The following is a 27,818-nucleotide window of genomic DNA, read 5'->3' on the forward strand; positions in this document are numbered from 1 at the left end:
TCTCTCTCTCTCTCTCTCTCTCTCTCTCTCTCTCTCTCTCTCTCTCTAAAATCAAACAGTAACTTTTAATCATCTAATTTAAGAAATGCATGCAGCAGATTCTAATGAGCTTATCGCTTGTCAAGCATGCTAAATCACGTTATTCTCGTTATCAGATAGAATCGCGAGTAGACGTCTTCGGGAAATACAACGCGCGGGGTGCCATGGAAATCTTTTACATAGGCACGGATCCGAAATGTCAGGAGCGCGGTATCGGTCTGGAAATCACGCAGAAGAGCCTCGAGGTTGCGCGGGGCTTACGCGCTAGAAAACTGAAGCAGATCTGCGTAGCCGATAAAATCGTCAACGAGTACGTGCGACCGGAAGTGGCTTTTGCCGTCGCCGCCTCGATCTTCAGTCAACGAATCATGGAAAAATTGGATTTCGAAACACTCGCCGAAGTGCGGTATGAAGATTACATACGTGGCGGCAAAAAGATGTCCGACAGGATAGGCAATGTCCACAAGACTGCCACATTAACCGCCCGCAAGCTCTGACAACGTCGAATTTTATTCTGGACTTTACATAAACGTAGTCATTCGCTTTTATATCAAAATAAAAGCATTAGTATCTAAAATTCGCTCCAAAGAGAGGGAAAGATTGTATTTTAATTAAAAGGTTGTCAGGAGAACCAGAAATATTAAAAATCGCATAAATTTAAAACAAACTCTTATAAATAATGTCAGCATGTAAATTTCTTTAATTATTTTATCGGTTAATTTTTTAGAACATTAAACAAAGTTCAAGATTCACTATAAATCAGAAAATATTTATATCTACGTACAAAGACCAGTGAAAGTGAAACTAGTTGGCGTGTTCACTGTTATGTAAATTGTTAAAAATGCATTAAAAATTATCTTTACTAGTTAACCCCATAACAGTAGTTTCACTATCCATCCCTTCGCTCATTTCTTCTACACTGTAAAAAGAATCTGTAAAATTCTATGCAAAAATTATTATTGTAATATACATTTGCATTGTCAATTTTACCATTTTTGCATTTATAATTTTACATTCTTTTACAGTGTGCTAATTGTAACGCAAACAGAGAAAGATTTAGTTAACCAATTTATTGTTAGCTGACATTGATGAAGTTAATTGTAACTGAATTTTTCGGGTGGGAAAAAAGATATAACAATAACTTTTTATATAAGTAAATACATATGTATATATATATATGTATATATGTATATTAGCACATTTAATATATCATATCCACGACCGGAAGCGCTCACAACAGCGATATATGGAGACGGCATCACAAATTTTGAGCGAAGCTTCTCGTTTTTGTATATTACCTCCCACAAAATTACGCGACGCGACGTGACGTGCGTCGTTAACAAATTTCAAGCGAAATATCGGACGACAAGTAGCGTATATTATTTTCGACAATTTACAACGTCTCGACCGCGATTATTGCGATTACATCTACAGGTGCTTCGATAAAGCCGCAGAAGATGATAACAGTCATCATATACAAATAATGCAATGTTAGATTCCGCGTTTTCGCGAATATTAACATGTTCATAACAGCCGACGACGGAATCATTGTGTAGAAATAACTAGTCTATTGCTTACAACTTACAATATTCATTTTCGTGTTCGAGAAATTATCTGTTAATTGCCATTAATGGCCACATTCTTTGTTTTTTCTAAAAATAATACGCGCGTATTTTCTCTGAAGGTTTTACAATCAGAACTTTGCGCAATGCATTATCGGAAAGACACCCATTATATAATTAGATTATTAATAAAATCACTTTAAAGCGTCGATATCTGAAGGGAATGCAGTAGAGGTACAATCATCTACTGTCATTCTGACATCATCGAAGAAAACTTTGCTATTCCACTTCTTAATTTTCTTAATTTAGTAACGCTTTGTGTAACATTTTTGTATTATTGATCACGAAAATTCTCAAGGCATGAAAAAAAGAATTACGGAAATTCATAATTTGATAAAATGTTATAATAAATAAAGATTAAAGTACATTATCACTACTATTAAAGTGATTTCTTCATACGTTGCTTTATAATAAATATCCACATCTCTTGTCTTTCTAGGAAAGAGAGTTCTTTTGTTTTACATCTTTCGTCGTATAAAAAAAGCTATGACATGAGCATTTTCGTAGCTCATAGACATTGGCAACGGATTAATCAGAAGCATTATTACTTATGCATGTGTAAAGCACAGGTACGCATTATTGAAAAGATCAACAATCCCAATTTACATCAAAATAACTTACAAACGTCTCTAATTTTTTACGTCTAAATTTTACTTAACATCGACGCATGGAGACGGAGGTAAAACTGACGCGAAATGTTGCGCCGCATCATAACGGAATACGTCAATATCGAAAGTAATATTTGTCGCAAAATTGATTAAGCGTACTTCCGTGCGGGGTCTTGACGAGAGGAAGTTAATATTATTTAATTATTGCATTTCAATGTTTACAATTAGTTATGTGGGGAGTCAAATGCATAACGCGAGTTTCGCATCTTCGCTTCAGTCTCGTTACCAGAATCGAATATGGACGAATGGGGGAACGTTGAGTCTAGCAATTTTTCAAATTGCGCTTCAATTCCTTTATCTGAACTCTTGTATATGTATATAGAGTATGTTAATTGTGCGACGTATATATTGGCATCTATAAATAAATTGTATCTCTATGCTACACGCCGCATATTCATTCAAGAATTAACAAATATATATGTGTAAAGTACATACGCACAGAAACGGTTCTTGTACATGTTTAAAATTGAAGGCTTTGGCACATTAAGAGATTGTTTCAAATTTCGCGAAAACTACTCTCTAAATTTGGGAACATGGATAGTTACGTGACGAATAAAACGAAAACTTCGTTGGAAATTAAAAGTAACAGACTTTCGCTATAATAAAAAGATGCCAAAGTTTTTCTTTTTGCCAAAAAAGTTCATAATCTGATTTGGTCGATATTTTTTCCTGTGCCAGAGCCTTCGATTAATTATATTTATGTTAGACACAGCACAAGAGAGTATATTCAACTTCATTACGAGGGCTACTACTATGACATTCAGCGCCTTCAGCGGTAGTCGATTTATCGACGAAGCTACTGACTGCAACAAGGAGAGAATGGCGTACTAACTTTATTATCGTTGCACTCAGTCAGCGCTGTTAGTTAGTTACTTACTTTCTCTTAAAACGCCTCGCCATTACTGCTACTGTAAAAAATGTGGACGTATAGCTGTTTTCCTTCCCGTATATACGATATTGACACATATTTCCAACAAAGTTAATATCTTCTTCTGACTTACGGTCTACTTAACTTACAGCCTGAATTCAATAATCGCTGTCAACAAGCTACGCCGCGTATCGCGATTCGACACCTGACATAAATAACGACACTTATATGTTATTACTATTGTTATTATCTTATCATCATCATCATTATTATTCGAAATAGTAATGCGACCACTATGCAAATGCGTATGGAACTTACTTAGCTTAAGTCGAGTCGTATGTGACTCGTGAGTTTTTGGCACGAATATTCTTTTTCTTTCATTCCGTGAAAATCGCTCTGAGCCGCTTTTGAACTTTTGATTTTCCTTTTTGTTCTTTCAGAAAAGTTTGATTATTTGGTTATTTCACTCCAGGGAGAAGGAAAAGTTCTAAAGACGGGGAGTAAAGAGTTAGTTCCACAAAAAGTTATGATAACCGACGGATCGCGGTGTGGCGGTTAAAAAGACAGAAGTAGGTAAACGAGAAAAAAGTGAAGTAAAAAATTATCAGAATAATTTTTTAAATAAAGAGAAATACTAATTAATAAAATGGAAGTTATTTGACAGTCGAGAAAATGTAAATCAAACATTTTTACTGACATCATGTATTTGTGGAAAAATAAGACGACCGTTCCATGAACGTAAAATCTTGTATCGACAAAAAGAGGGTAACACGTAGAAAAATTCTCGAACTTTTTCTCTTTGCTGTAAAATCAATACTTAGACAATTTCAATTATATTTATGAACGAAAGACGTGCCCTATGTTATAGTCACGCGTAATTGGCACTATGATTAGCGAAGAGGAAGACACGCCTTGGCAGAAATTTTTGCTAACGGCGCGTAACGGGCGGTTAACGTTATTTGGAAACTTCCATGGACGCGCAACGAGTTTTACAGGTTGATAGCAGGGCGAAGTTAACCGCGCGCGGCCAGGACCCAATTAGTTCGTAACAGTTTGTGCGCTCAAATTATTGATAGAGTAACTGTCTAATGTTAGCAGAAACGTAGTAGAGGGAAAATCACCTACACATGCACGCATGCGTATCTCAGTCGCTCGCTTATTACTTTATTACTTTATTCCCAACGTGGAAGCTGCAAACCGTGACTGCAGCCGTAACGGACCGTTCTCTTGTAAGTCTCTGTCTTTGACAAAGTGCAGTGTTGTCTATAATACATCTGTGTGCACAGGGCTCGATGTGCGAAGCTAAGTTTACGATGCGACTCGATTTCTCAAGATTTAACTTCGTCAAGGGAATTTCTATACATATATTCGTTTCCTACTTGGCGATATCTCAGTAGTATCGTTTAGCAAACTCCACTGGGACGTTTAACAGAGATTAACTATTTGATTGGCATTGGACCTGAAGTGTCATTAATTAAATTAAATTGATATCTCCGATTTAGAAGTAGATGAATAATTGCGGTATTAGGAATAGTAGCGTAGAGATTCATTGTATCGTAACGAGATAGATCTTGTTTGAAAGTCATTTGTTATTTGCAAGTGGTTCATTTCTAGAAAAACATGTATATTTTAGGCAGAAATGGAAGAAATTCTCGAGATAATATCTTAGATAATTGAGTGATTAAAACGTTTGTTAATTAGCATCATCTTAAAACTGGTCCTCGTACAAATGTATTTCACTTCCACTTTTTATTTCAAAAACATTTAAATTTGAGAATAACGACACTAAAGTTCGGAAGTCAGCGAGATTAGAACGCCCTTAAGGAACTCCTGTGCACACAGGTTCACAGCTAAAAATGCATTTTCTCGAGCCCTTTGCCTCGTTATCTTTCTACTCCGGTTCTCAACACGTGTAATTTAAACTTCGAAAATATATAAAACATCTCGTTATCAAAATAAAATATAAATCGGCTATAACGTTGTCGCGCGCCGGTAACGGCGCGGACATTCGCGTTTGGCAAATACGTAGGAAACATTGATCGCTTTCATTCTCCTTCCTTTCTCGCGCGACCACCGCCCCTTCTTCTTTTCGCGTATGAGCAGTTATCGATATTGCCGCTTTTTCTTATCATAAATGTGCGCGCGCTGTGAGCTCTCGGAAAAATGAATTTTGCAGGCGTGCGCGCGCATAAATTGCATTTAAAACAATAGCACCATTCAAAATTTTTCGGCTGATTTTTTTTAACAACGTCAACTAATCTTGGTTTTATTTTAATTTTCGTTATAAAGATTTTAATCTCAACTAAATTATATTGACGTTTAACGTTTATGTTTACAATAAATATTATTTAATATAATAAAAAATGTAATTAAAAGATCGTTTTAGAATAAATTATTCTCCTTAAATAAAATTAAGTTAATTCCTTTTTAATTCTTTATTTAAAAAAAAAGCTTTGCATTATGACCAAAATTAATTGACGTCAAATCAACCATTTGCTATTGATGCACGTGTATTTTAGCATGTGACAGAACATACGCGGCTGAATCGAACATCTCATTTTACCTTAGTGACCTCGCGATCGAAGGAAAAGAGCATCGGTGCAATCTGGGAACAGTCGACAAAATATATCTGTCAAATGTACAACAATAACATTATTACTCCGGCTCAGTGAAATTTGTGTTGTTACGTCGATTCGACGTTAGGAGCGACGGCTTATCTCATCGAATCGATTAGAATTTATTTCCGTGGATCATCGCACGTAGTGCGGACCTCGTTGCGAGGCCAGGCTAGATGCTAAAGAGAGATTCATCTGTGACAGGCCTCGTGCGGTTGGATGTCGGGCGGCTGAATGGTCTGGTAGGGAAGATGGGTGTCTCTGAAGTGCGATCTGACGAGCAGGCCCAGACCGAGCAGCACGACAGGAAGACCGAGCAAGGCGCAGATCAGTTCGCCCGTCACTCCCGGTGACCAGGAGATGGAACCTGTTTCAATGTTTTCCTCAGAAGTTCGGCTTTTGCAATTACACGCTTAGATCAATCGATCTTCGTAAAGCATAGCGAAGTCTGTGAGAAAATAACGTAATGTGCCACGTTACTCCTTATAAAATTGAGAGTTTAAAATCCGGATGTCTAATTTATAAATAGAACTCGTCTGATATATAATCAAATATCTTCGTAAAAAGGAACAAGTTCAAACATTTCTGCTGCAATCAGCATCCGCGATTTTTGGAGATTATAATATTCGTAACTCTAGAAAATAAATTTCCATCAATCTTGTATCTCTATTCTCTATACGCGACTAGCTTCCGCTTTAATATGACGCAAAGTTTCGCGAGACAAATCGCTGCAAAATTCAAGCGGAAACTACAACATTCCATGCACTACTTATTTACCCCCGTGTAAACCGACGTCCATCCTGTAAATACTCCACCAGATACCAGACAGCGGGAGCGAGACGGTCGCGGTGGCCACGCTGAACACGGCGCTTTCGCACAATGACAGGAAATTGAGGATCGAGATCGCGAAGACGACATACGCGAATAGGAAAGTCCATCCGTGGCTGGAAACGTTCGTGCACAGATTGCCACCTTTAAAGTGGCATATCAGTCCGCGCTCGACGGTACGATAAAGTTCTACGGGTGATAGACCCTGGAACACCATTAAAAGAAACTATTTTTATTAAGTAAAGTTTAGCTGATATTTTCTATAGGGAACATATTTCTATGAAACATATATTTATAGGGAACAGAAAGGAAGATATTTGTTTATAGGTTTTAAAATAATTAAAGTTTTAAAATTCTACATAATAACGATTAAAGATATGACGGATTCGGCTTTCCATGAACTTCAAAACAATGTGTTAGCACTTAAAATTCTAAATTCAAATCTACCAAATCTACACCATGGAAACATGATGATGATGTTTTAATTTTTAAATTTGTCTTTCTTTCAGTATAGATTTAATTGCAAACTTAAGATAATTGATATGGAGTTACAGAGAACTAAAGATTTTTGCTTAAAGCTCTTTGGCTGAGAATAATTCCCCAAAAATTGACTTGTCGGTAATGGGTAGATAAGCGATATATACATGTCTCTTTTTATGCCACTCACCCTGCCGATGCCGGGCAAAGTGTCGAGCCAGCAGAGCGTCAGAATGGCGAAGAAAGTAATGACGTGTATGTAAAAAAGGGTTTGCATCACCGGTGGCTTGGGGTAGCTTTTCGGCTTTATCGTGGGATCCGGATCGGTCACGTGCAGCAGTCGGCCGCCCTCCTCCTCGGAGCCACGACGGCGAATATCGCGTGAGGACACCAGACGGGATACCGTATATAGAAAAGAGCTGTGCTGCGTCGTCAACATCTGGCACACATTCTGTTGCTGGAAGCGGGAGATCACGGACGTCACTCGTTTCACCGAAATCCGTTTGTTCGGAAGATGTAAACGAAAATCCGACGGCCAAAAAACTAATATGTCAAACGAAAAACCCACGTGTCCGCAAATATCCGAGAAAAAAAAGACATTTCCAGGTCGTCCGTAGCTACACAGAAACGATCTGCGATAAATGGTGATTCTTTCCATATTAAATGTACATAATTAGCGAATAAAAAATCTTTAAACATTTTTCTTCTTCTTTTACTTAATAAAAATCGCGTTTCTTCGTTGATGAGGGTCGAAATTAAAAATTCTCCCGAGGATTGATTTTAATAAAAATTGCGTCGATATATCATCGGAGAGCCCGCACGGGTGTTGCAAATACATCGCGATTTGCGCAAGAATGTCGATGATAAATTACCCCGGTGGTGTAATGGCGTTCGAGCATGGTGAAGAACATGGCGAAGGCGGCAAGAGCGCCCACGTAAACGAACGTCCAAACCGCTCGAGCACCCCAGGTTCCCCTCATGGCGGCTGTCGTGTGGGAAGAAACCTCCCTTCCCCGACAACGGAATTCGTCGCAGAGACCATAATCGACGCTTATGAATAGACCCACTATTATAGTCGTGCTCGAGAATATTCGCTGCAAGCTCATCACTGAAAACATTCGAGGAAAATACGCTTGGCATTCCGGAAATATGCATTCAAGGAAAGGATCATATGTCTCGGAAAAAAAAAACAAGAAAAACTATCTCCTAAAAATATTCGAAGTTGATACAATTAAAAAAGAAAAAATTAATTTGTGAAAGAATAGCTTTTCTAAGGCTAACATGCACTGTGCCGCAGAATAAATACTCAATTTCTTTCTGAAGCTTAATGCTTTCTGCATATAAGTTAAATATAAAATGCAACATTTAGTCTAAAATATTAATTGCATATGTTTAGCGAATGTTTCGTTGTGTAAAAAAAAAAATGTCTACTGCGATTACATGAACGCTAAGCTATTTTGTTCATTATGATATAAGCTAAAGCGTTAATAACACTCAATATGACACAAAACATTCAATTTCTCAAAAGCACTCACTTTTCCGACAAAAAAAGAAGTAGTAGACGAGAGAGAAGACGAGGGTGATGCCCTTTATTGGATCCTGCAAATGGCACAGCACCCTATTCCGGTCGAGGGACAAAGTAATCAGGATTCCCGAGAGGGCGTACAGAGTGCTTATTTTGATCAGACCGCAGCGGGGTATCTTGATCCGCATGCTGTTCGGTATTAACGGCGGTGGTGGTGACACCCTGTCCACGGCGAAGTACACTAATCCCAAAATGCAGGCGGAGCACAGGGCAGTGAAAAGAAGTCCTGCGAGAATTGTGGGGACATATAAGCGCTTGAGAGACATCTTACATCGCCGCAAATTGGGCGAAAAGGTCGAAACAAAACCATCGTCACTAAATTAATTGAATCGTTAATATTAACGTCCAATTTCGGCTTTATTCTAGCCGAATAAATATTTCCATTCTCATGTTTTAGTCAATAATGTTAAAAAATAAACGAGTCAATTGTTAACAAATCAACAAGAACTATCAAAAATGAAAAGGATTAAGTTTAACTTTCACGTTTCGTTTTCTTGCATCTTTTAGCATATATATATATAAATATTGCGAGTTTATTAAAAATTAGGCCTCTACTATTACAGTGCTTCGCGTAATTCGGTTGCTTCTCTCGTGATATTATTTCACCAGCGCGAGCTGTAATTTTGGAAATGACGAGATCCCGAGAGTTATATGCCGCATTCATCTCACGGCATGTGGCGAACGTTCACGGATATAAATAAATTGTTTGCAGTAATTGCGATCCCGAGAAATTGATCCCCGAGATGTCTAATCCTGAAATCCCGGAATTGCGAGATCGAGCTTGGCCGCTCAATTTGGCGCTACACATTAATTTAGATATCACACGTGTGCCTGCGCTGCTGCGATCCGTAAAGGCTATATCGCGTGTGTATTTGGGCGTGTGCGTTTTGATACCCGCGTGTATACATATACATCTCGGTCTACCTGTATAAGCGCTGGAGACAGCGGCGACGCTCTCGAGATAAAGCGGATAGCTGATAACGAGTACGGTAACTGATACCGCGACGGACAGGAGGGTGGCCAGGAAACGGAGTTGCTGCCAATTTTCACGATCCGTATCAAACAGCTTATCGCCACCGGCCTGATAAGCGACATATGGCGACTCCTCGGTGTCGGTATACTCCTCGATCTCGACGTCGCTGCCGGTGCAACGGAGCTCCTCCTGCTCCTCGTCATCCATCATCGTCGACACGCAGCTCGTTAGGCTCGCCAGCTTGGCGGTTACTTCTCGTTACTCTATCGAAACAAGAACGCTTGGCTCCTTCATTCTGCATCACGATGGCGAGTTATCAATACATCTAACATTTGATGTCAGAATGTCAGAAATACTGGCTCTTACACATACATACACAATCACATACACACACATACACACACACACACACACACACTGGAAGTTATCTCGTGTACCTATTTTATCTTGTGTATTTTTAATAATCTCTATATTTCTCCATATGTAATTGCATATTTATGTTACGGGAATTATGCGCATCTCAAAACATCTGCTATGGTTTAAGGTGTGCTACTCTTACTAATAAATAAAAATAACATAGATAATTTTAGCGGATTTTAAAACCAACATTAGTAAACTGTTAAATTTTAATCTGTATATTAAATAAAATTCCTTGAATATAAAGCGATCTTTCATTATTTTTTCCTTAAATAAAAAACCTAATAATTTCACTTATTGTATGTAAATGTTTGATATTCATATTTGAAATATATCTGAATTATAAGCTGAGAATTAGACGGTCATATTTAAGTTCAGCTGTATTCATAGCTTTTGAATGCGAAACTCTGCCTTATTAGTTTGAAATATATGGTGAGAACTATTGAAAACGGATGTATGTGAATACTGAAAGGATTAATTCCCGTAATTCTAAGAGAAGCGCTCATTGTCAGATGTAAAATATAGAAATAATATAGATTCATTTCTTAACTATGTGAATATCTAATATGTATTTAAAATGTTATCCATAATTTACATTCAAATTTAACAATATTTGTCTGGAAATACAATTATTATCTTCAATAGTAATTATTATTGTCAACTTATAAATTAATATTGCATATTTAGATTCTTTTATTAAAATTATATTTCGAATAACTCGCGTCAGATGTCAAAATTTCAAGATTTATGCCGTGAATTTCGATACATGTGTAATTTAATATCTTACATATATATATAAATATGTTTCTGATTCTTCAAATGTTTTTTGACATATAAAATTGTAAGCAAAGTAATAAATAATCGCATACAAAATTCTATCCTAAATTCTGACATAAATTACAGATCTAAAGTGGGCTCAAAGTGAAACTTTCATGCACGCTGGAATTAATTTCAGGCTACGATCCTGGGACCCATAGAGTCTCGCAAACCTCGCCCTTTTCACGGGTACAAAGACTACAAACGTCCAGATGCGTGCAGCAGTGGAATGAGCGAAATTGCGGATTAGATTGCGTGCTGCTCGCTATCGTGCGTAAGCATACCGTGAGACTCAAGATATGAGAGAAAAAAGTTTCCTTTCTGTTCGAAATTATATATAATCTAAATGTATCGTCCTAACATGGTAGACAAAGCATTGGCGTAAAAAGTGTACTTTGTAAAAAGATATCTACTTGAAATAAATTGCTGTGGAACTGTAGATCTATCAGAATTTTTGTTTGAATAATTATAATATTCTTTTTGAAGCCCATTTTATATTTATGTCAGAATTCAAAAGAGAATTTTATTTATGATTTTATGCATTTTATAATATAATAAGAAAAAAAAACAGTAAAGAGAAGCAGGAATACATATACATATATAAAATATATATTAAAATACATGCATTCGTCACAAAAGACATATAACAGCATATAAAATTACGGATAAAATTCTATCCTGAAATGCGACGTGAATTATAAATCATCTGAACTTAATAAATAATTAAATTATTGAATTATTCTGGCTTAAGGTAAACAATAGAAAGTTTAGAAGTATAAAAACAGGATATATATAAAATTATTATTAGATATAAGATCTCAATAACCAGAAATGTTAATATTTATTAATTTTATGTTTTATGTTGTATATCGGTCGCTATTTACTCATTAAAATAAACGATAAAATATTAATGTGCTCGACAGCGACATTCTTTGAATTAAATAATGCAAAACTATGAAATATTGATTATTATAGATATAAAGCGCAAGGTTTCAAAAAGTATGTTGGTACAATGTTAACTATGCCAATAAACAAATAGAGAGCATTAATTTAATAACAAACAACACGCAAAACAAAAGAATTAATTCTTTTATACGTTCTCTTATCTGTTTTTGTCTTATCTCATTCACTTGAAAATAATTAACAAAAAATTCAAGGGTTCTTGCAGCGACCAGAAAATTCAATTTTCTTTTCCAAAAAGAATTTCTTCGCTTATGGACGTGGACCGTCAATTGCATTGATGCTTTCAGAGAGAAAGAAAAAGACACAGAAGGCAAAGAGCAAGACAAAGAGTGCACGCTGCTCCGAGAAAAGCGCAACGTAAACAAAGCAATGCCTGTCAATGGAAGAGACGTAAAATCGTTTGAGCGTAACTCAGGCTTGATTACAGGCGGATAGCCATAATTGTTCATACGTTCTCTCTAATTACTGGATTATTCAGCAAGAAACGAGAAATCAATCGATGAAATATGCGAATATTAATCGTAGTTGGAATTCGGCGCTTGTGCTCCGAAATTGTCAGACTCACCCTTGGACGGGAACCTAACCTGACACCGCCCACCCTCGGTGAGAGCGTCTGACAACACCCCGGGTATCTCCTGTGAACTGTCGAGTCGCTGGCGCGAGACGCGTTTGCGATGCGGCCGACTACGACGATGACAGAGGCGGCGGCAGCGGTGGTGGTGACGATGACGATGACGCGAGGCGCGCGTTAATCGCGAATGTTGCGTCGCGCGATAAGGCAAACGAAACAACGACTTACCGCGACTTCATCCCATTGTGGGTGACGGCGAGGGGTGCCTCTTTATGTCGCGGCACTCTCGCGGCCTTCGCCACCAACCTGCCTCGCCAGGACCGTAACCGGGGCGGCGACTCGATAAACGAAGTCGAAGCCCGCCCACGTGTGGAGTTCGTATTAACGAATGATATCGAACGCGATATGCATCGAATCACAGGATAGAAATGAGACGAAACGAAGTTAGTGTCCTACTGAAGCCCACCACTGTGGGATAGATCTTTTGCGATATTTTGATGCATTTGTTTTTATATTATGCGCCTTGATAATTCAATTTTGATAAAATTAAATTTTTTTTAAGCAACTCCTCTTTAATTATCTTTAATGTCAAGATAAACACACCCATATGATATATATAATATGGGAAAATTTAAACTTTGCGTTAAACGAGATTCTCTCGCGATCGTTTATTGTATGTCTACTTTAAATATGCAATAAAGTCCAAGAGATTATTCGTTTTCTCCCATATATTAGTAGAATTATGCGATTTGAGAAATCAATTCATCTAAAGAAATTTATTTAAAATTTCCAAAAGTATTTGGTATCAAAGGAAATATCTGCAAAAAATCCAGGCTTTTCTTTCTCGCAGATAATAAAGTCCGAACAATGAGAAAGACAATGGCGTTGGAGAATGAAATAAAAGAATTCCGAAACGATGGTGCCTTTCGCAATATGTACGGTCTTGATTTGGCGCATGAGCGTAAGATGTGCGCGACGCAAGTCACACTTTATGCGCGCCGCTCGGGGATTAATTCCAAAAATTCTGAATTATTCGTCGCGGAGTATTGAGAGTAACGTGAGATGTCAGAAACAGAGTATGTTACGTCATTTCCCTAATCTGGTCCTAATGGACATCGCGCGGGCAAGCATTAATCATCATTATCCGCAATGGAACACGGCGAACCTACGGTAATTGAAAATGGAGAACTGTAACATAAGATCATTACTTGATAAATCTTTTTTCAACAAATAGAATATAATTTCAATTTCGATACACATAATTATCTAAATTAATTAGAGATTGATTTAATTGCATTTATTTAACATCAGTACAGAATTCTAAAATTGAAATATTGATTATTAAAAAGCATCTCTTAAATAATTTTAAATTTTTAAATAAGATGCGATGGTAATTCCTTGGATCTTAGAGCGTCCAATCAGATCATAGCTACAGTTTCAGAACATCAAATATATGTCTGTTCCATTTTAAGTTTTATTAACATAGCAAATATATTTTTCCCCGAAATCTTGCACAACTTCATTGCTAAAGCTAAAGTAATTATAAATATTAAATATCTTGGAAAGCAAATCGTGATTTAAACTTATAATAAAATAAATTCCATTTAAACTTAAATAATAATCTTTTAAATTATGACAATACTCGCTATGAGCTTGATACACAATGTTTTTTATTACAAAAAATTGACTGTAAAATAATCGTAGAGTCAATAAAATTAAAGATAAAACGTGAATGCATAATACGTTACAAAACAGATGTTAATTTTCGCGCTACCTGTTTTCTGTATTTAAGAGGCCGTCAGGCCTGTCATATCAAGGTGTAACAAGCGGTATTATGCACGTACTATTCACGGATGATTGATACGAATGCAAAACTGAACTTGGCTAACTAGCCGAGTTAGCAAGCCTCGCCAGGTTCTGAAAACTCATTAGGAAATGTCCGTTAGGAAATTGCGGGATCGGAGTCGAGTGATCGCAGAAGCTGTGTTCAGTCATCCAACACGGAAACGGAAAGACTAGGGATCTGCTGCACAGACGTTCCGCGTTCGAATTACGTGTCGCGTGCAAACACTCGACTTCTGATTTTCGGTCACGACCGGCATTCGCGTCTGAGAGGTGTTAATCGCTAAGGAACATTGGCGCTTATATAGACTTGCGTCTCTGTTGTGTGTGTGTGTGTGTGTGTGTGTGTGTGTGTGTGTGTGTGTGTGTGTGTGTGTGTGTGTGTGTGTGTGTGTGTGTGTGTGTGTGTGTGTGTGTGTGCGCGCGCGCGCGCGCGCGCAATATATTTGAATGTTTCATAAATTGACTTTGGACTAATGCAGATTTTTGAAAAATTTGATCTGAATAAAGTAACAACTTCTAACTCTTCGATAGTTGCTTAGATAAATCTTTTTATTCTCAAGCATTACGAACCTAACTTTTTGACCCATAAATGTTTCTATTAGCAATGTAATTATAAATCTTTAAAAAAATTAAATTGATTATACGGATATCAATTACATATATTGTCTCTCATGTATTTTTTGCTGTATAAAAAATTGATTAAGCTCTTTAGAATTTGCCAATTAACGTCATGTTAATTTTATTATCGGATTTAATTTTTGCGTGAGAAGATCAACGCAATCGCGCATGAAATCGTTGATGAAAGTAATTAATAGATACTATGTATATCGCACACAGATTACGGTTGGTTCACGATGGCGATTACATCAGAATGTGTTCTACATATCGATGAGATTACTGCATCCGCTTCGGGATGAAAACTGGACTTAATCAATTCTACATTGTACGGTGTCGATCTCATTATGAAATCCGGACGATCCGCGACGCCGAGATTACGATAACAGATCTGCGTCTTATCCGATCAAGTTGAATTTTCCGTGAGATCGTGCATCGTTCTTCATACTATAATCATATAACTTTCATCGAACGTCAACAAAAGTCTGTTCAAAGCAAATTTGTTTTTTTTTGTTTCGCATTGTACGTGATATGGAGCTCGGCAAGAAAAAGCAGTTCGAACAAAGGGAACGAAAAGCGCAAAGTTAGTCGAACTCACGCGAAAGTTTATAAAAGCAGAAGCCTGCTTCGCGCGGTAATTACTGTTATAATGTTATAAATCTAGCCATTATCCTATTACGCGGCTCATGTACACGCGTATTTCCAGATTTAGAAACTCTGCCTCTAATGACCTGCGTGTTGACGTAAGTAAACTACGTAACATCAATAATTCTTCGTCAAGCAATCTTACGTCAATATCGTAAGCTTGATATATTTTTTTACCTCGGAGAGGAGTTCTTACAGTAATGAAAATCTTAAAGAGCATGATTTTTAATTCTTATTTGTGCACGCGCACATAAAAGTTGCCCTACAATTCGAAACCTTAATTTTATTTACAAACTTCATTCTCATGTAAATTCTTTCTCAAAATAGAAAACTTTTCTCGAACTAAGTTTTTGCCTGTCGCAATTAAGTAGGAAAATTTTACTTCGTTACGTTAAAGGATTAAATTCGTTTTCAAATCGAATAAGAATATTTATTACGTCAATAAATAATTAACAATTAAGACTTTTTAATTTACTCGATTGGTTATCATTGTCATGACAAATCGACCATTGGTTTTGGTCGTCTTGACAATTAATCTGACCAAAACCAATGGTCGATAATAGCCAATCGAGTCGATTAAAAAGTCATTGTAAATTTATTTTATTATAATTTTTAATTAACACATTTATTTAAATTTTAAATCTATGTATATGTAAACAAATGTCCTTACTGACTGACTCATCAACGCCCAGCCCAAATCCCCAAACCTAAAAACATGAAATTTGGGGAGTATAAGGTATATTCCTTCCATGACGTAAAGTACCTAGAAGTAAGAAGAGATTTTTAGAAATTCGACCCTTAACGGGGTGAAAAACAGTAAAATGTGTTTTCACAGATTCACTTAAGCTAGTATAATACATTTTAATAAAATTTAAAATCAAGCAGATATATGCACATTCGACGTTTTATAAACTAACTGTAGCGTGGTTATCCCATTGCAGTCGCTCGAAATCGCGATGGGCAAAACCATTTCCATTGCATCTCATTTAAGAGTTTACAGTCGCTCGGTTCGCGCTTCTTATGGTAGAGAGCTCGAGAGGTATCTCTTTTATTTCTCAGCAGGATCAAATCGAAATAAAGGGCGTCCCAATATTGGAATCGTCGGTGAAATGGTTCTTCTAACAAAGAGTTAGCGAGGTACCCTGTACATTACTCGCTATATCCCCGTATTTACTCGCCGCCCTTTTTAATTAAAACGTAGCCCCGAATTAACTGTCTCGACTTTTGCTCCGCTTAATTCGCCATATCCGTGGCGTCTTTGTGATCCACTTTACGGTCTCGCGCGATGTTGTCTGTCGCCGCCGTTTAATAGGAATATATCGGGCATTATATCGAGGTCGATTGATAGGCTTCCGTTATTTGCCAGCCGAACTTCGATTATCCACCGGCTGTCGGCTCAATTACCCAATTCTGTCCAAATAATAGCGATACGTAACGAATCGTGCACACCTAATATCTTCAGCTATTGTATCGTATTACATCTATTACTTTTCGTCAGATTCAAATACAATACCAAGTACATACAATATATATATATACACGATATATTTATACAGGTATTTTTAAATATGTGGATATTAATATCATTTTGCTATTATTTGTACTTTACTTTTTATTTGGCTGTACTACAATTCGGTCCATTCTGTATGTACTTATTGTTAGATATGTAAATTTATTCTCTCCCCTCTAGATTTACGAGGACTGTTTCAATTCACATAATTAAACTTCCGAAACACTCGAAATAATAGTTTCTTCGGAATAATAATTCTTATTTTTCTCGTTTCTTTCTCTCTCGCATACCCGTTCCAACGATTCTTTTAATATCGCATTTCTTCTCCATTCAGTACTCCTAAACTCGATTCTCGTAAGACCCGGGCTTAAATTGCGCTATTGAAAAACGCATATAACGCGGTTATTATAGACTGAATAAAACCAGCTTTCCTCACAATTCTTCTTCAATCTCAGTGACTATTTCACTTTGGCCTACTTTTACATAAATTCTTTTAGTGACTTGCACGAGAATTAGACATAAATAAATGAAAAGAGAAAAAAAAAAGAATTTTCTCATTCCAAGAGTTGTTAGATGCAGGCGAAATTTTATTTTTGCCTCGTTAGATCCATTCCGAAAGATATCCGCGTAGTTTCTACTCGCTTTAAGGAGACACACCCCCTTGAATGGTGAACTCATCCTTCCTTTTAACAGTTTACCGATATCCGTCGAAGGCTTGTCAATACTTAACATCGGCAATAAATATATCGATCGTGTTAGGGTTGGCTCCTCGAGGTCGGCGAGCGAGAGAGGGCCGTCTTGTGCGCGTCGTGGTGCGGCGCGGCGCGTCGCGACGTCGACGGAGCAGCGGGTCACGTGACGACGGAAATCGGCGTGAAACACGGAACCGCGCGCGCGGCATCGTCGGTCAACCTCAGTCAGTCGGCGCGCGGCATCCGTGTGAGGCGTATCGCACGCGTTTCTGCACTGGAAGGTCGGTCGATCGAATCGGTCGACGAACCCTTAACACGAACGCTCCGCGAAATCGTTTATTCCGTCATTCCGGAGTTGAGGAATTGAGTAATTCCGGTCGGTTTTGCTGGTCCCCAAGAAAACACCACGTAACGCGAACGATCATCGATCGAACAAAGTGAGATTTATTCCTCTCGATCAAAGTGTATCTTACTTGAACCAGAGTGCATCGCGTATATTCGCGACAATCGTGACGAGTGATCGACTTCCGGAAGTAAGTCCTTTTAAGGAGAAAGAGCGTCCTGCGCGAAAGACCGATGGAGACGATCGCTCGATCTTTATCGGATGCGGGAATTCGTTCGAAAGTAATCGTTCGAAGTCTCGATTAATCGTAACGTTGGTTTCGATCAATCATCGGATCGAGGAGAAAAGTGGAAAGGGAACACGATCTGGGAAAGTAAAGAAAGGCATCTCGGTCAGCCATAATCTCTCGATCGGCACAGCCATCGCGCGCTTAAGACGATAATCGTCATACGGTGGCACGCACGTCCGTGACTGCACGCATTAGGGACATTAAGGGAACGCGTGTTGCGAGCATTAAGAGCCGAGCATCGAGAACACTTCGCGAGGAACCGAACGCCAATAATCGGGATCGATCTCACATCGATTAAATTCAAAATCGGGCCAAAGGGAACGCCGGAGCGGAGTCGAGTAGTTGCGTCGAATTGCACACGAGTTTCAAATTGCGAACGATATAATCCTGAAATATAAGATAGAATAAAAATAACGGGATAATAGAAGGGGAATTAAAGAAAAATTGGAGAAGAGAGCGGCAGAATTCTGGATATATAAGAAGCAACGTTTGCGAGCGTTTTTCCTTTCATTCCATTAATGTAAACTGGATTAATATTTCAAGATATGATCGCGATATCAATATCGTAAATTTCAGATGAGGTTTGAGAACCTCGCGTGAGACTATAAAGAAAGGAAAGCAGAAGAGTCGCTACGGAAAAATGAAACAATCCCGGGTAGCTGATGGTATCGCTCGAATGAAAATTTCCGGATACATATTAGACATTATTTAATTTCGTGAAAAAAACAGATGGAAACTGGGGAAGATCTTGAAAATAGCTTGATAACTTTGAGGATAACTCGGTGAGACAATATCATCCTCGCTCGAGCTCACACATGTCACAGTCGTTGTATTCCTGCGCACGCGGGGAATCTTGAGATTCTCGACGGAGGTATCTCTCGGAGGTTTGAGAAATTTGTAATAACAATACTCGTGGGATAGAAGAGCGAGGTTCCACTCCTTCTCGGCTACGTACTCACTGTTCTCGCGGGATTCGCGAATAAAAAAAAGTTAAATGTAAGAATAATAAGCTAAAAGAGATAAAACACATAATCTCGGAGAACCAGCCCGGAAATTCTTTTCTGCTATCGCACACGCTTAGTTTGCTGATGCGCGATCGAAATGCAGGGGCCATCTCGCTGGATCGTGATCCGGGTGATTTACATGTAAGGGCGACTGGTCGACGCCAAGCATCAAATTCGCGACTTCGTGAATCTGACTTATAACTTGACGCACTTAAATGCCACTATCTCGATGTGTGCATTGTCGTTGTACTCGAGATCTCTCTGTCCGAGACACTTGACACGTGACGCTCGAACACTCGGGAGATAAAGACGACGCGACCTTTGTGCACCGTTTTGCGTTCGCGAATTTGAGGAAGTCCGCTATGCTCTCCGCCACTGTGCTTGAAAAAGCTCGACACGCCTCGTGAAAGGCTGATTCGCCATCCGATAATCGTGGAATGTTGCCGAGAAGAATCTGAAGTGCGAAAGAGAGAGAGGGAGAGAGAGAGAGAGAGAGAGAAAGAGACAGAAAAGAAGAGATAAGCCCATAATGATGGAAGACGCGTTAGGGTCCAGCACGATGCGAGGTAAGCATCTTTTCACATCCTTCATATAAGAATTATTAAGATGATAGAAAACAGAATGCCAAAAAAATTTTTCAGATATAATATACATAAAAAAGGATAAGAGAATTTTCTAAAATATAACCCTATGTACATAATAGAATATGAAGAATAATATACATATATGTACAATAAAAAAGATATAGAAAACGTACATTATGTGTGTACGATTTTGAAGTCAATTTCAGCTCAACAGAATTTTAATCTGTCGCGGTTTTTACTTCTCGAAGTCGAATAATTTCAATCATTAATATTATGTTGAGTAATCCTTCATATCGGATTTATTGAGATTATAGACAGAGTGATTTAAATCTGATAAAATCGGGGCAAGAATTTGTTATTACTATACAAGAAGGGTATTATTAAATTTTTCATTGCCGTTAGCCATTACGCAACGGTGATTTTCAATTATTTTTATGCAACCCATCAATCCTGACGAGAGTTAGCGGACGTTTGTCACTTTATCGAGAAGGCAAAGGCGCGCGAGAGAACGCGATGTGCTGAATTCCATTAAAGTTTCCATTACTTAAGAACTTACGACGGGAATGAAAACTGCGTTTCACCTCGGGGATAACGGTAGACAGTCCGCGCTTGCATTATAAAGTATTTAATGACTCGATATTCGTGCTCATTTATATCGCAAAAACGCATTGACTCCAAAGTGTCAAAGAGAATTGGAAAATGTTGTAGAAAGCGACATTCAATTAGGAAATAATTAAGAGACTAATTTCATCGCTTGATAATCAATATGCAAAACTGCAGATAATCCCACGACTCGCAAATAAAATTGCGAGTTTCAAAATTCAATTATTCGAGCATCAAAATTGTTTTATTATTTGCAGCCCCTTTGAATTTTTCAAATCTACACAAGATCGGTAAGACATTTTCTAGGTCAAATTGACGACAATCGAGTAAATTAATTGAGGTATAACTATATAATGTATACAAACGTGTCAAGATCATACATTGAGACAAAATAAGAATGCGCGAGTTTTATCACCAATTAGTGCATCGGGCTCGCTAATCGCGTTCGCGAAGATACACGAAAGCTATGAACACGCGCAGTGCCATGAACAGCGACAGTAAAGCGATTTCTCGCTGATAGTCTCACAAAGAAACAATTTATCTTGCGATAACCAGGCTGCTTATCCTATTTACAATAGCAATTGTGTCAAAAGTTGCTTTTCTCGACTCAAGAGTAAAGTAATGTTTTTAAAACAGATTGATTATTATATATTTCAAGCCCCGATGTCTTATAATTTTGACTTTACATTAATATGACTTTATATCGTATCTAATAAATCATATCATAATTTTAAATATTTGCATTTAAATTTGAATTCCTATTTTTCGTCGGAATATTTTATTAGCGTACGATAAAACATTTTAATTCAATAGTCACTGGATAATTAAAAATCTCTACATCTAAAATTTCTTTCATACAGTAAAGAATTTGTGACCGGCTTACTTTCTAATCGCGGAAAAATATAAGGACAAAACGCGATTTTGCAGTGTCTTGTAAAATTAAATAATTATTGCATGATACCTCGATGTTTGTAATTTAATTGTTATGCTCTCATTTTCCTCGAGGACGTCGGTTTTATTTAGGTCTCGCCGCAAAAATTCAATTTCCTGTTGAATCGAGAAAATCAAGCTCTTCTATATATAGGAACACGCCTGTGCGGGAAACGAAATATCAGACTACGTTAGCAATCGAAACTTTTCCTTGGAAGCGCCACGGAATTTCGTCGAGAATCGAGCGGCGATCGTGTTGGAAGTGGCCCTCGCTGTCGCGTCGCTAACTTCCGCCCGTCGCGTGTATCGTGTCACCCGGTCCTGTCGTCGGACGTCCCTTCTTCGAGGCGGAATATCGAGTTGGGGCTTGTTGCGCGGAACTGATCTCTCGGGCCCTGCCTGGTCTCTCGGGCCAATTGCGGTTCGACATGCCGACGTAGTTACGTGGTGCCTTGAAACACGCTAAATTGCATTGTGAATTCGGATCAGGTCTTTTTACGTGGTCCAATTCAACGCGAATTCAAAACTACGAGCGTAATCATTTTTGCGACAAACGTTATTATTTTAATTTTTGCAGCACGGTGGCTATTAATTGTTCCCAATCTCACTGCAGGTCGAACCAAAGGCCCTTAAAGAAATAATCTCGGCCTCAATGAATATTTACTGAACATTTACGAGCGAACGTGACTTTAGCACGTGCTTTTGCTCGATTACGTGCGATTCGAACCGCGCGCGTGTAATTAATATTAATTGTAACACCGGAACACCCGCGGTGCACCGGAGATTCGGATTTATTCTAACAACATATCGGTCGCGCGATACGACCGCACTCGCGCTGTTTCGCCGTGCTGTATCTCCTCACCGTTGGGCAGATTACATTACCGCTAACCGAATTCCGGCATACGAGAGCACACGATTCGGAATGGAGCTCGGGATTGAGTGCGGAACTCCATCTTGGTCATTTTCGCCTTCTACAATTGCCACGTGCTTGCGTACGAGTGATTTAATGCCTCGTTTCGTAACGCTGCCGTCGCTGCCTACTCGGTAACGCTTCTCGGCTTCCTCCCTCCGATATTTGTTCTCGTAACATTCTACCTCGCGCACTGAATTTATTTAATTCGTACGCACACGCGCGCGCCCGCTCATGTACACACGTCACATACATATGTAGACACGAGATACATGCATGGCGCCGGTAATGTTATTATACACCTGTTTTACGCGCCTCAATCATTATTGATAACCTTCATGCGAAAATGCAGTTTTAATCACCGCCCCTAATTAAATCAATCCTGGTTTGTTATTACAGGCGAACTGTGTAAGATAATAATACGGGCGGGCTGGAAGTTTCCTCTTCCCAATAATTCGAGCTCCGGCATTCGCAACTGTATCGTTGTTACATGTATTATGAGCTATCATCGTTACATATTATCGTATTTGTTGTAACGCGCTATTATTATTGTACACAGATTATTATCGAAAATTATTATTACAGATCTTTGTTTTAGAATTGACGATGCAACAATTTCGTCCACGTATAATTATCGTAAATATATATACATATATATATATATCCAGTGCAATTTTCTATAAACAAGCAAGATTTAATTATAAAATACTATTCAAAGTAAGTCGCATAGGTGACCGGTGAGGGATAAAATCCTGAAACTGATTATTATCCTTTCGACAAGCTATTTAGTACGAACTTAATATAACAGTGAGCGAGTCTAGTTAAGTTTTAATTGGAGAATGTCTATATTAACAATGTCGTTAATTGGATATAAAAGGGCGATATAATTATATATAAATATATTCATTACTAACTAAAGTCAATACCAATCTATTATAACATATAATTTTATCGTAGATCATATCCCAATTAATATACTTTGTTGACGCGATTAAATCATGAATGACATAGATTTAAAAAAAAATCACACGTACCTATAAAAATCAAGCAAATAAGTTGAATCAAACAAGAGTTCTATGATTTTTTTTATAAATGTCAATAATATGAAAATATCAATTTGACCGAATAAAATCTCGTGCTTTTGTAAAACAACAATTCCTCATGAATTATGCAATATCTCGTTGTCAAGTACGCTCTTGTAATTATGACGCAAATGTCGATATCGCGATATAGTTTTTCCCGATAAATACCGCCTAGTGAGTTCGCCAGTAGTATAGTCAGGCCTCGATCGGACGAGGCTACACGCGGTGGCCATGAGGGTACCTGCTTTCGCGATCGCGCCTTAAGCGAACGCGATTTAAGTGCGATGCCGCGCCGAGAGAGAAGGGCATTAAAATCGACTCAATGGCGGAAGAGAACGTTGGCCTCGGTTCGTGACTCGTCAAATTGAGTTGAAGGAGACGTCTGAGTAACGCGGTCGTGTCAGTCCGATACGTATCGACAATACCGATGCGAGCTTATTTCTGATATCGAAATGCAGATTACTTGTTCAATAATACATCACTGCATCACGAGATAACGATGGCATATCAAATACCGTCAACGATATTACGTTGTATGTCAAAAGTTTGCATATCCCGGTATAGAATTTTCACGTTGCAGGCAATCGCCAAAATATTACTTTCTTCTCTTTTCAACGCAAAACTATGTCAAACATATAACCTGTATTTTGTTTCAAAAGAGAAAATAAAAGACCTGCTTCAGTTCTACCCGATACAACGCGATTTTTTACTCAATGTTTCGCGTGGATGTCACTTGATATGTAAATTCCGTACGTGAACTCGTATTATAATATATTTCAGTTTAAAAAAAATATGTGTGTGTGTGTGTGTGTGTATATATTGATGTATTTCAGTTGAAGAAGAAAAGGAAATTGCGTGAAAAGTAATAACAAATGGAGCGACAGATCGACGATCCTCCTAATTTATAAAACGGTAAATTAACGTTTGAATGCTGCGATATTTCAGTAAAACGAGCGCCACTTAATTGAATGACACAAATTGCTAATTATTTTGTCGCTTTGACGAAGTAACGCGCGTCGGCGACAGTTACGACACTTCATTGGCGTGTCGGTATTTTCTCGCGATTTTGCCGTTCAAAACGATATGCAAAAATAGCGTCAATTCTGCTGGGTTACGCGTGCGTAACGAGGGAAAATCGCGACCTGCCGCAAACGTTAATTAATCGTTGTTTCGCTCGCCCGATTGAATTTTGCATCGAGATAGCGAAAGGCGCAAACGCGTTGGTTCTGATATAATTAAATATCGTTATCACCGAAGTGGGGCGTAATATGGGTATCTTGTATTACATTAATTGAGCTGGCGTCACGCGTTCGCCAAATGAAGATATTCTTGTGTGGGAAGCGCCATTGATGATCCTTTCTCAATTTTTGTTCGATGAATCTATAGAGTCCCTCTAATAAGAGTCTGGCCATCAGACAGCAACTTTTGATTGGTCCGACATTTTTTGGCAAAAGCAAGAGAACAGAAAGAGAAAGAGATATAAGAGAGAAAGAGAAAGCGATATGAATGTATGTATGAATGTATATCGCTTCTCTCTCTTTCTCTTTTTCTCTTATATCCTGAACTGCAAGCTGGCCAGAGGGACTCTAGGTGAATCTATGTATAACGCATTAACAGTCTATGTAGCGCATTCCGCTCGTTACTAAACGGGACGTAAAACGCTAGCGTTAAACAACCTCGCGATCGAAAACGCGATCGAAACGTGATAACGGCTTGAAGCTGACTCGTTAATCTTCCTTAGAGCGGACAACCTTATCGCGTATCGACTTCCGCGTTTAAAGAATAGTCACGTCTACCTAAACGAGGGATGGAAGTGTGCACGATGGAGGCACACTCGCCGCTATTTGACAGCCATCGAGATTCCGCATGCAGATACTAGCGTCCGGCCGCTGCGTGTTTGCTCCGTGTGTGATTTCAGATCGGAACACCACAATTAATCCTAGAATACGTAATGTGTGTCAAACCTACTATATTTATTTCATCGTGTGGTATCGTCTATAGGTATATTCAATCTAATAAAGTTTATTAGTTAAAGAAAATTAACAACTAATATTAATGTAATTACAATATTTTTTTTTAGTAATTCTTTTTAAACTACTATCATTTTAGAAGAGGCAAATTTTTTCCATAAAGGATCAGATAGTAAATATTAGGCTTTTGCGGATTAAAAAGCAAAAATTACATAAGTACTTATATAACAAAAGAGAAAATTTTTTATTTAAAAAATTTCAAAATAAAATAATAATTACGCGAGTTATAGTTTGCCGATTGCTGCTTGAGAATATCTAGATTGAATATCTAGATGTTCACTTTTACTCTGGATTTTGTTCCTCTTTCGTCAAAACTAATACGAACTATGCATTACGAACTATGCATCAAATCTTTCTGGTGGTGTGTGATTTTAGCTTTCCTTACTTCTGTCTCGCCGAAGAAATTAATTTTCCCCGTCATCCGATCGAGGAATGACTACATCCTTTACCCTCCACCCTCTGGAGACCCGTTCAATAAAACAAGATCGGGGAAGCAAACACGGTTCGAGGCAGGAAGATCACGCATGTTGTGCTGTCCTGCGCCATATTATCGCGCGTCGGATGGAACCCTCATCGGGGACCCGTACATATCGGCAAACAAGCAAACAGAGCATGCCGGCGTAATAATTCTCTTATCGCCGATCGTCGCATAATCGTTCTCGCGTGACTCGCTCGAATCGCTTAATCCAATAACTCTGTTCCGAATTCTCGTACGCGCGAGGGTTTCTTCCGTTCCGAGAGTTTTTTTCGGCCGCGAAGGGTGCATTATAATGCGATATGACGCATAATGCAAAAGAGGCGAAAACAATGTATACGCTCGAGATTAAAAGTGGGATGCATAAAAAGCACTCCAATCTCTACGCTTCATTAAGTTTCATTAAATTTCAAGTAATTAATTAATTATATTTATTATACAAAAAGATATATTTTATTTTTACTATATAAGCCACACAATTAAAGCCACATACGCGCGCTTATTCATCAAATAAGTTTCGTTAAACTTTTATACTGTGGACATGGTGCACAGCTTCTTCTTTTTCTTATTCTTCTTCTGTTAAATCTACAGCCTTTGGATAGGTTTTGGCCTTCTACATGGTAATTTAATGATTAGAATATTATAAAAACTGAAAATGCAAGCGACTAAATTAACAGATTATTCTATTAATTTACGTTATTTTCTGTGAAACATGACAATGGAAAACAGATTGCACTTCAATTGCATTCGTGTCAATTAGATACAAAATTATGCGAAGGCACGAATGACATTATTTCGCGCATCAATCTCCAATGGATCTCGTCGCAATTTTCGTACGAAACGTACAATACAATTGCAAATGGGATCACGATCCAACCTTCCGTGTCAATTAATTAACTAATTATGATGTGGAGATCGAGACTTTAATTAGCATTATACAATGCCGCAATCAAGTGCGCGTAAAACAATATATGCGACACGTGATACACGTAATGTATTATATATTGCCTAATAAATCACCGTGTCGTAAAACCGATGGCGCTCTATGCGTCGTAAAACGTGCTCCAGTCCTGCATCCTGTTGCACTTCATTGTTAATTTATTTACCGTCGTAAAAAAAAAAATATTTTTTCGATGCAACCATTCGGTTATCGGCGTCCATCATCAAATTTCCATTATAAAAATGCACCGTGCAGCACAGTAAATTACGTTTATATTTGTTACATGTTGCAGGTTGTATATGCCTATCTCATCGCTTTGAGTTTTACTTATCCGACTACCGTTTTCATTCAGCTTTAACAATTCTCTTTGTGCGAAGACTTCTGATAAAATAGGAACTATACCTACTCTGAATTTACATTAATCTGCTTCTTACAAACTGAATTATTATTTCATTCTAGTGACATTTAATTTAAAATCGCATAAATTACTTTTTCATTTTAAAAATGAGTTCTTTTTCGCGTGACGCTCTACATTTATAAAAATTTCACCGACACTGAATTTACGGACCGCGATAAATATTTAAGGTATTAATGTTACCGGTGGAAAATATGTATCACTATACTTGTCCCCTAAACTCAGTATAAAATTCTTTGCGTTGTCGCCAAGATTAATATATACTGGATTTAGAATTTAAGTAATTGAGTTTTTAGGATATTTTAGCAAAAGTAGGTCGCGCTGCTACTCTTGTATTTATATATCTTCTTTTAGATTTTGCAATATTTACTTTTCTGTTATTTTTTCCAATAAAATATTTGGTTACCTGTATGGTACAAGTCTCTCAACGAATTTCTGATATGCGCGCAATATAGTACGGTAAA

The 27,818-nt window shown here is 37.9% G+C and overlaps 3 protein-coding genes across 3 annotated transcripts in view; 2 read left to right on the forward strand and 1 right to left on the reverse strand.

The window, feature by feature from the left end:
• LOC112453625 overlaps positions 1 to 914 on the forward strand; it is a 2,978-nt gene extending 2,064 nt beyond the window's left edge. Inside the window, exon 4 of the mRNA XM_025014470.1 lies at positions 156 to 914. Coding sequence (XP_024870238.1) covers positions 156 to 536 — 381 coding nt within the window. The 3' untranslated portion in view covers positions 537 to 914. The remainder of the gene's footprint in view (positions 1 to 155) is intronic.
• A 108-nt stretch (positions 915 to 1,022) lies between these two features.
• On the reverse strand, positions 1,023 to 12,713 carry LOC112453624. Its single transcript, XM_025014469.1, has 7 exons — positions 12,437 to 12,713; positions 9,627 to 9,938; positions 8,653 to 8,928; positions 7,990 to 8,225; positions 7,308 to 7,574; positions 6,590 to 6,845; positions 1,023 to 6,179 (listed from the first exon to the last, which is right to left on the reverse strand). Exons 2-7 carry the CDS (start codon positions 9,883 to 9,885, stop codon positions 6,004 to 6,006), a joined length of 1,470 nt encoding a protein of 489 aa, XP_024870237.1. The 5' UTR covers positions 9,886 to 9,938; positions 12,437 to 12,713; the 3' UTR covers positions 1,023 to 6,003.
• A 5,278-nt stretch (positions 12,714 to 17,991) lies between these two features.
• Positions 17,992 to 27,818, forward strand: part of LOC112453632 (adenylate cyclase type 6) — an 87,252-nt gene continuing 77,425 nt past the window's right edge. The window contains exon 1 of the mRNA XM_025014484.1: positions 17,992 to 19,951. The gene's annotated coding sequence lies outside the window, so the exon portion shown is untranslated. The remainder of the gene's footprint in view (positions 19,952 to 27,818) is intronic.

The sequence above is a fragment of the Temnothorax curvispinosus genome, unplaced genomic scaffold (genome assembly GCF_003070985.1).
Source record: "Temnothorax curvispinosus isolate PA1 unplaced genomic scaffold, ASM307098v1 QBEX01004550.1, whole genome shotgun sequence".
Taxonomy (NCBI): Eukaryota; Metazoa; Arthropoda; class Insecta; order Hymenoptera; family Formicidae; genus Temnothorax; species Temnothorax curvispinosus.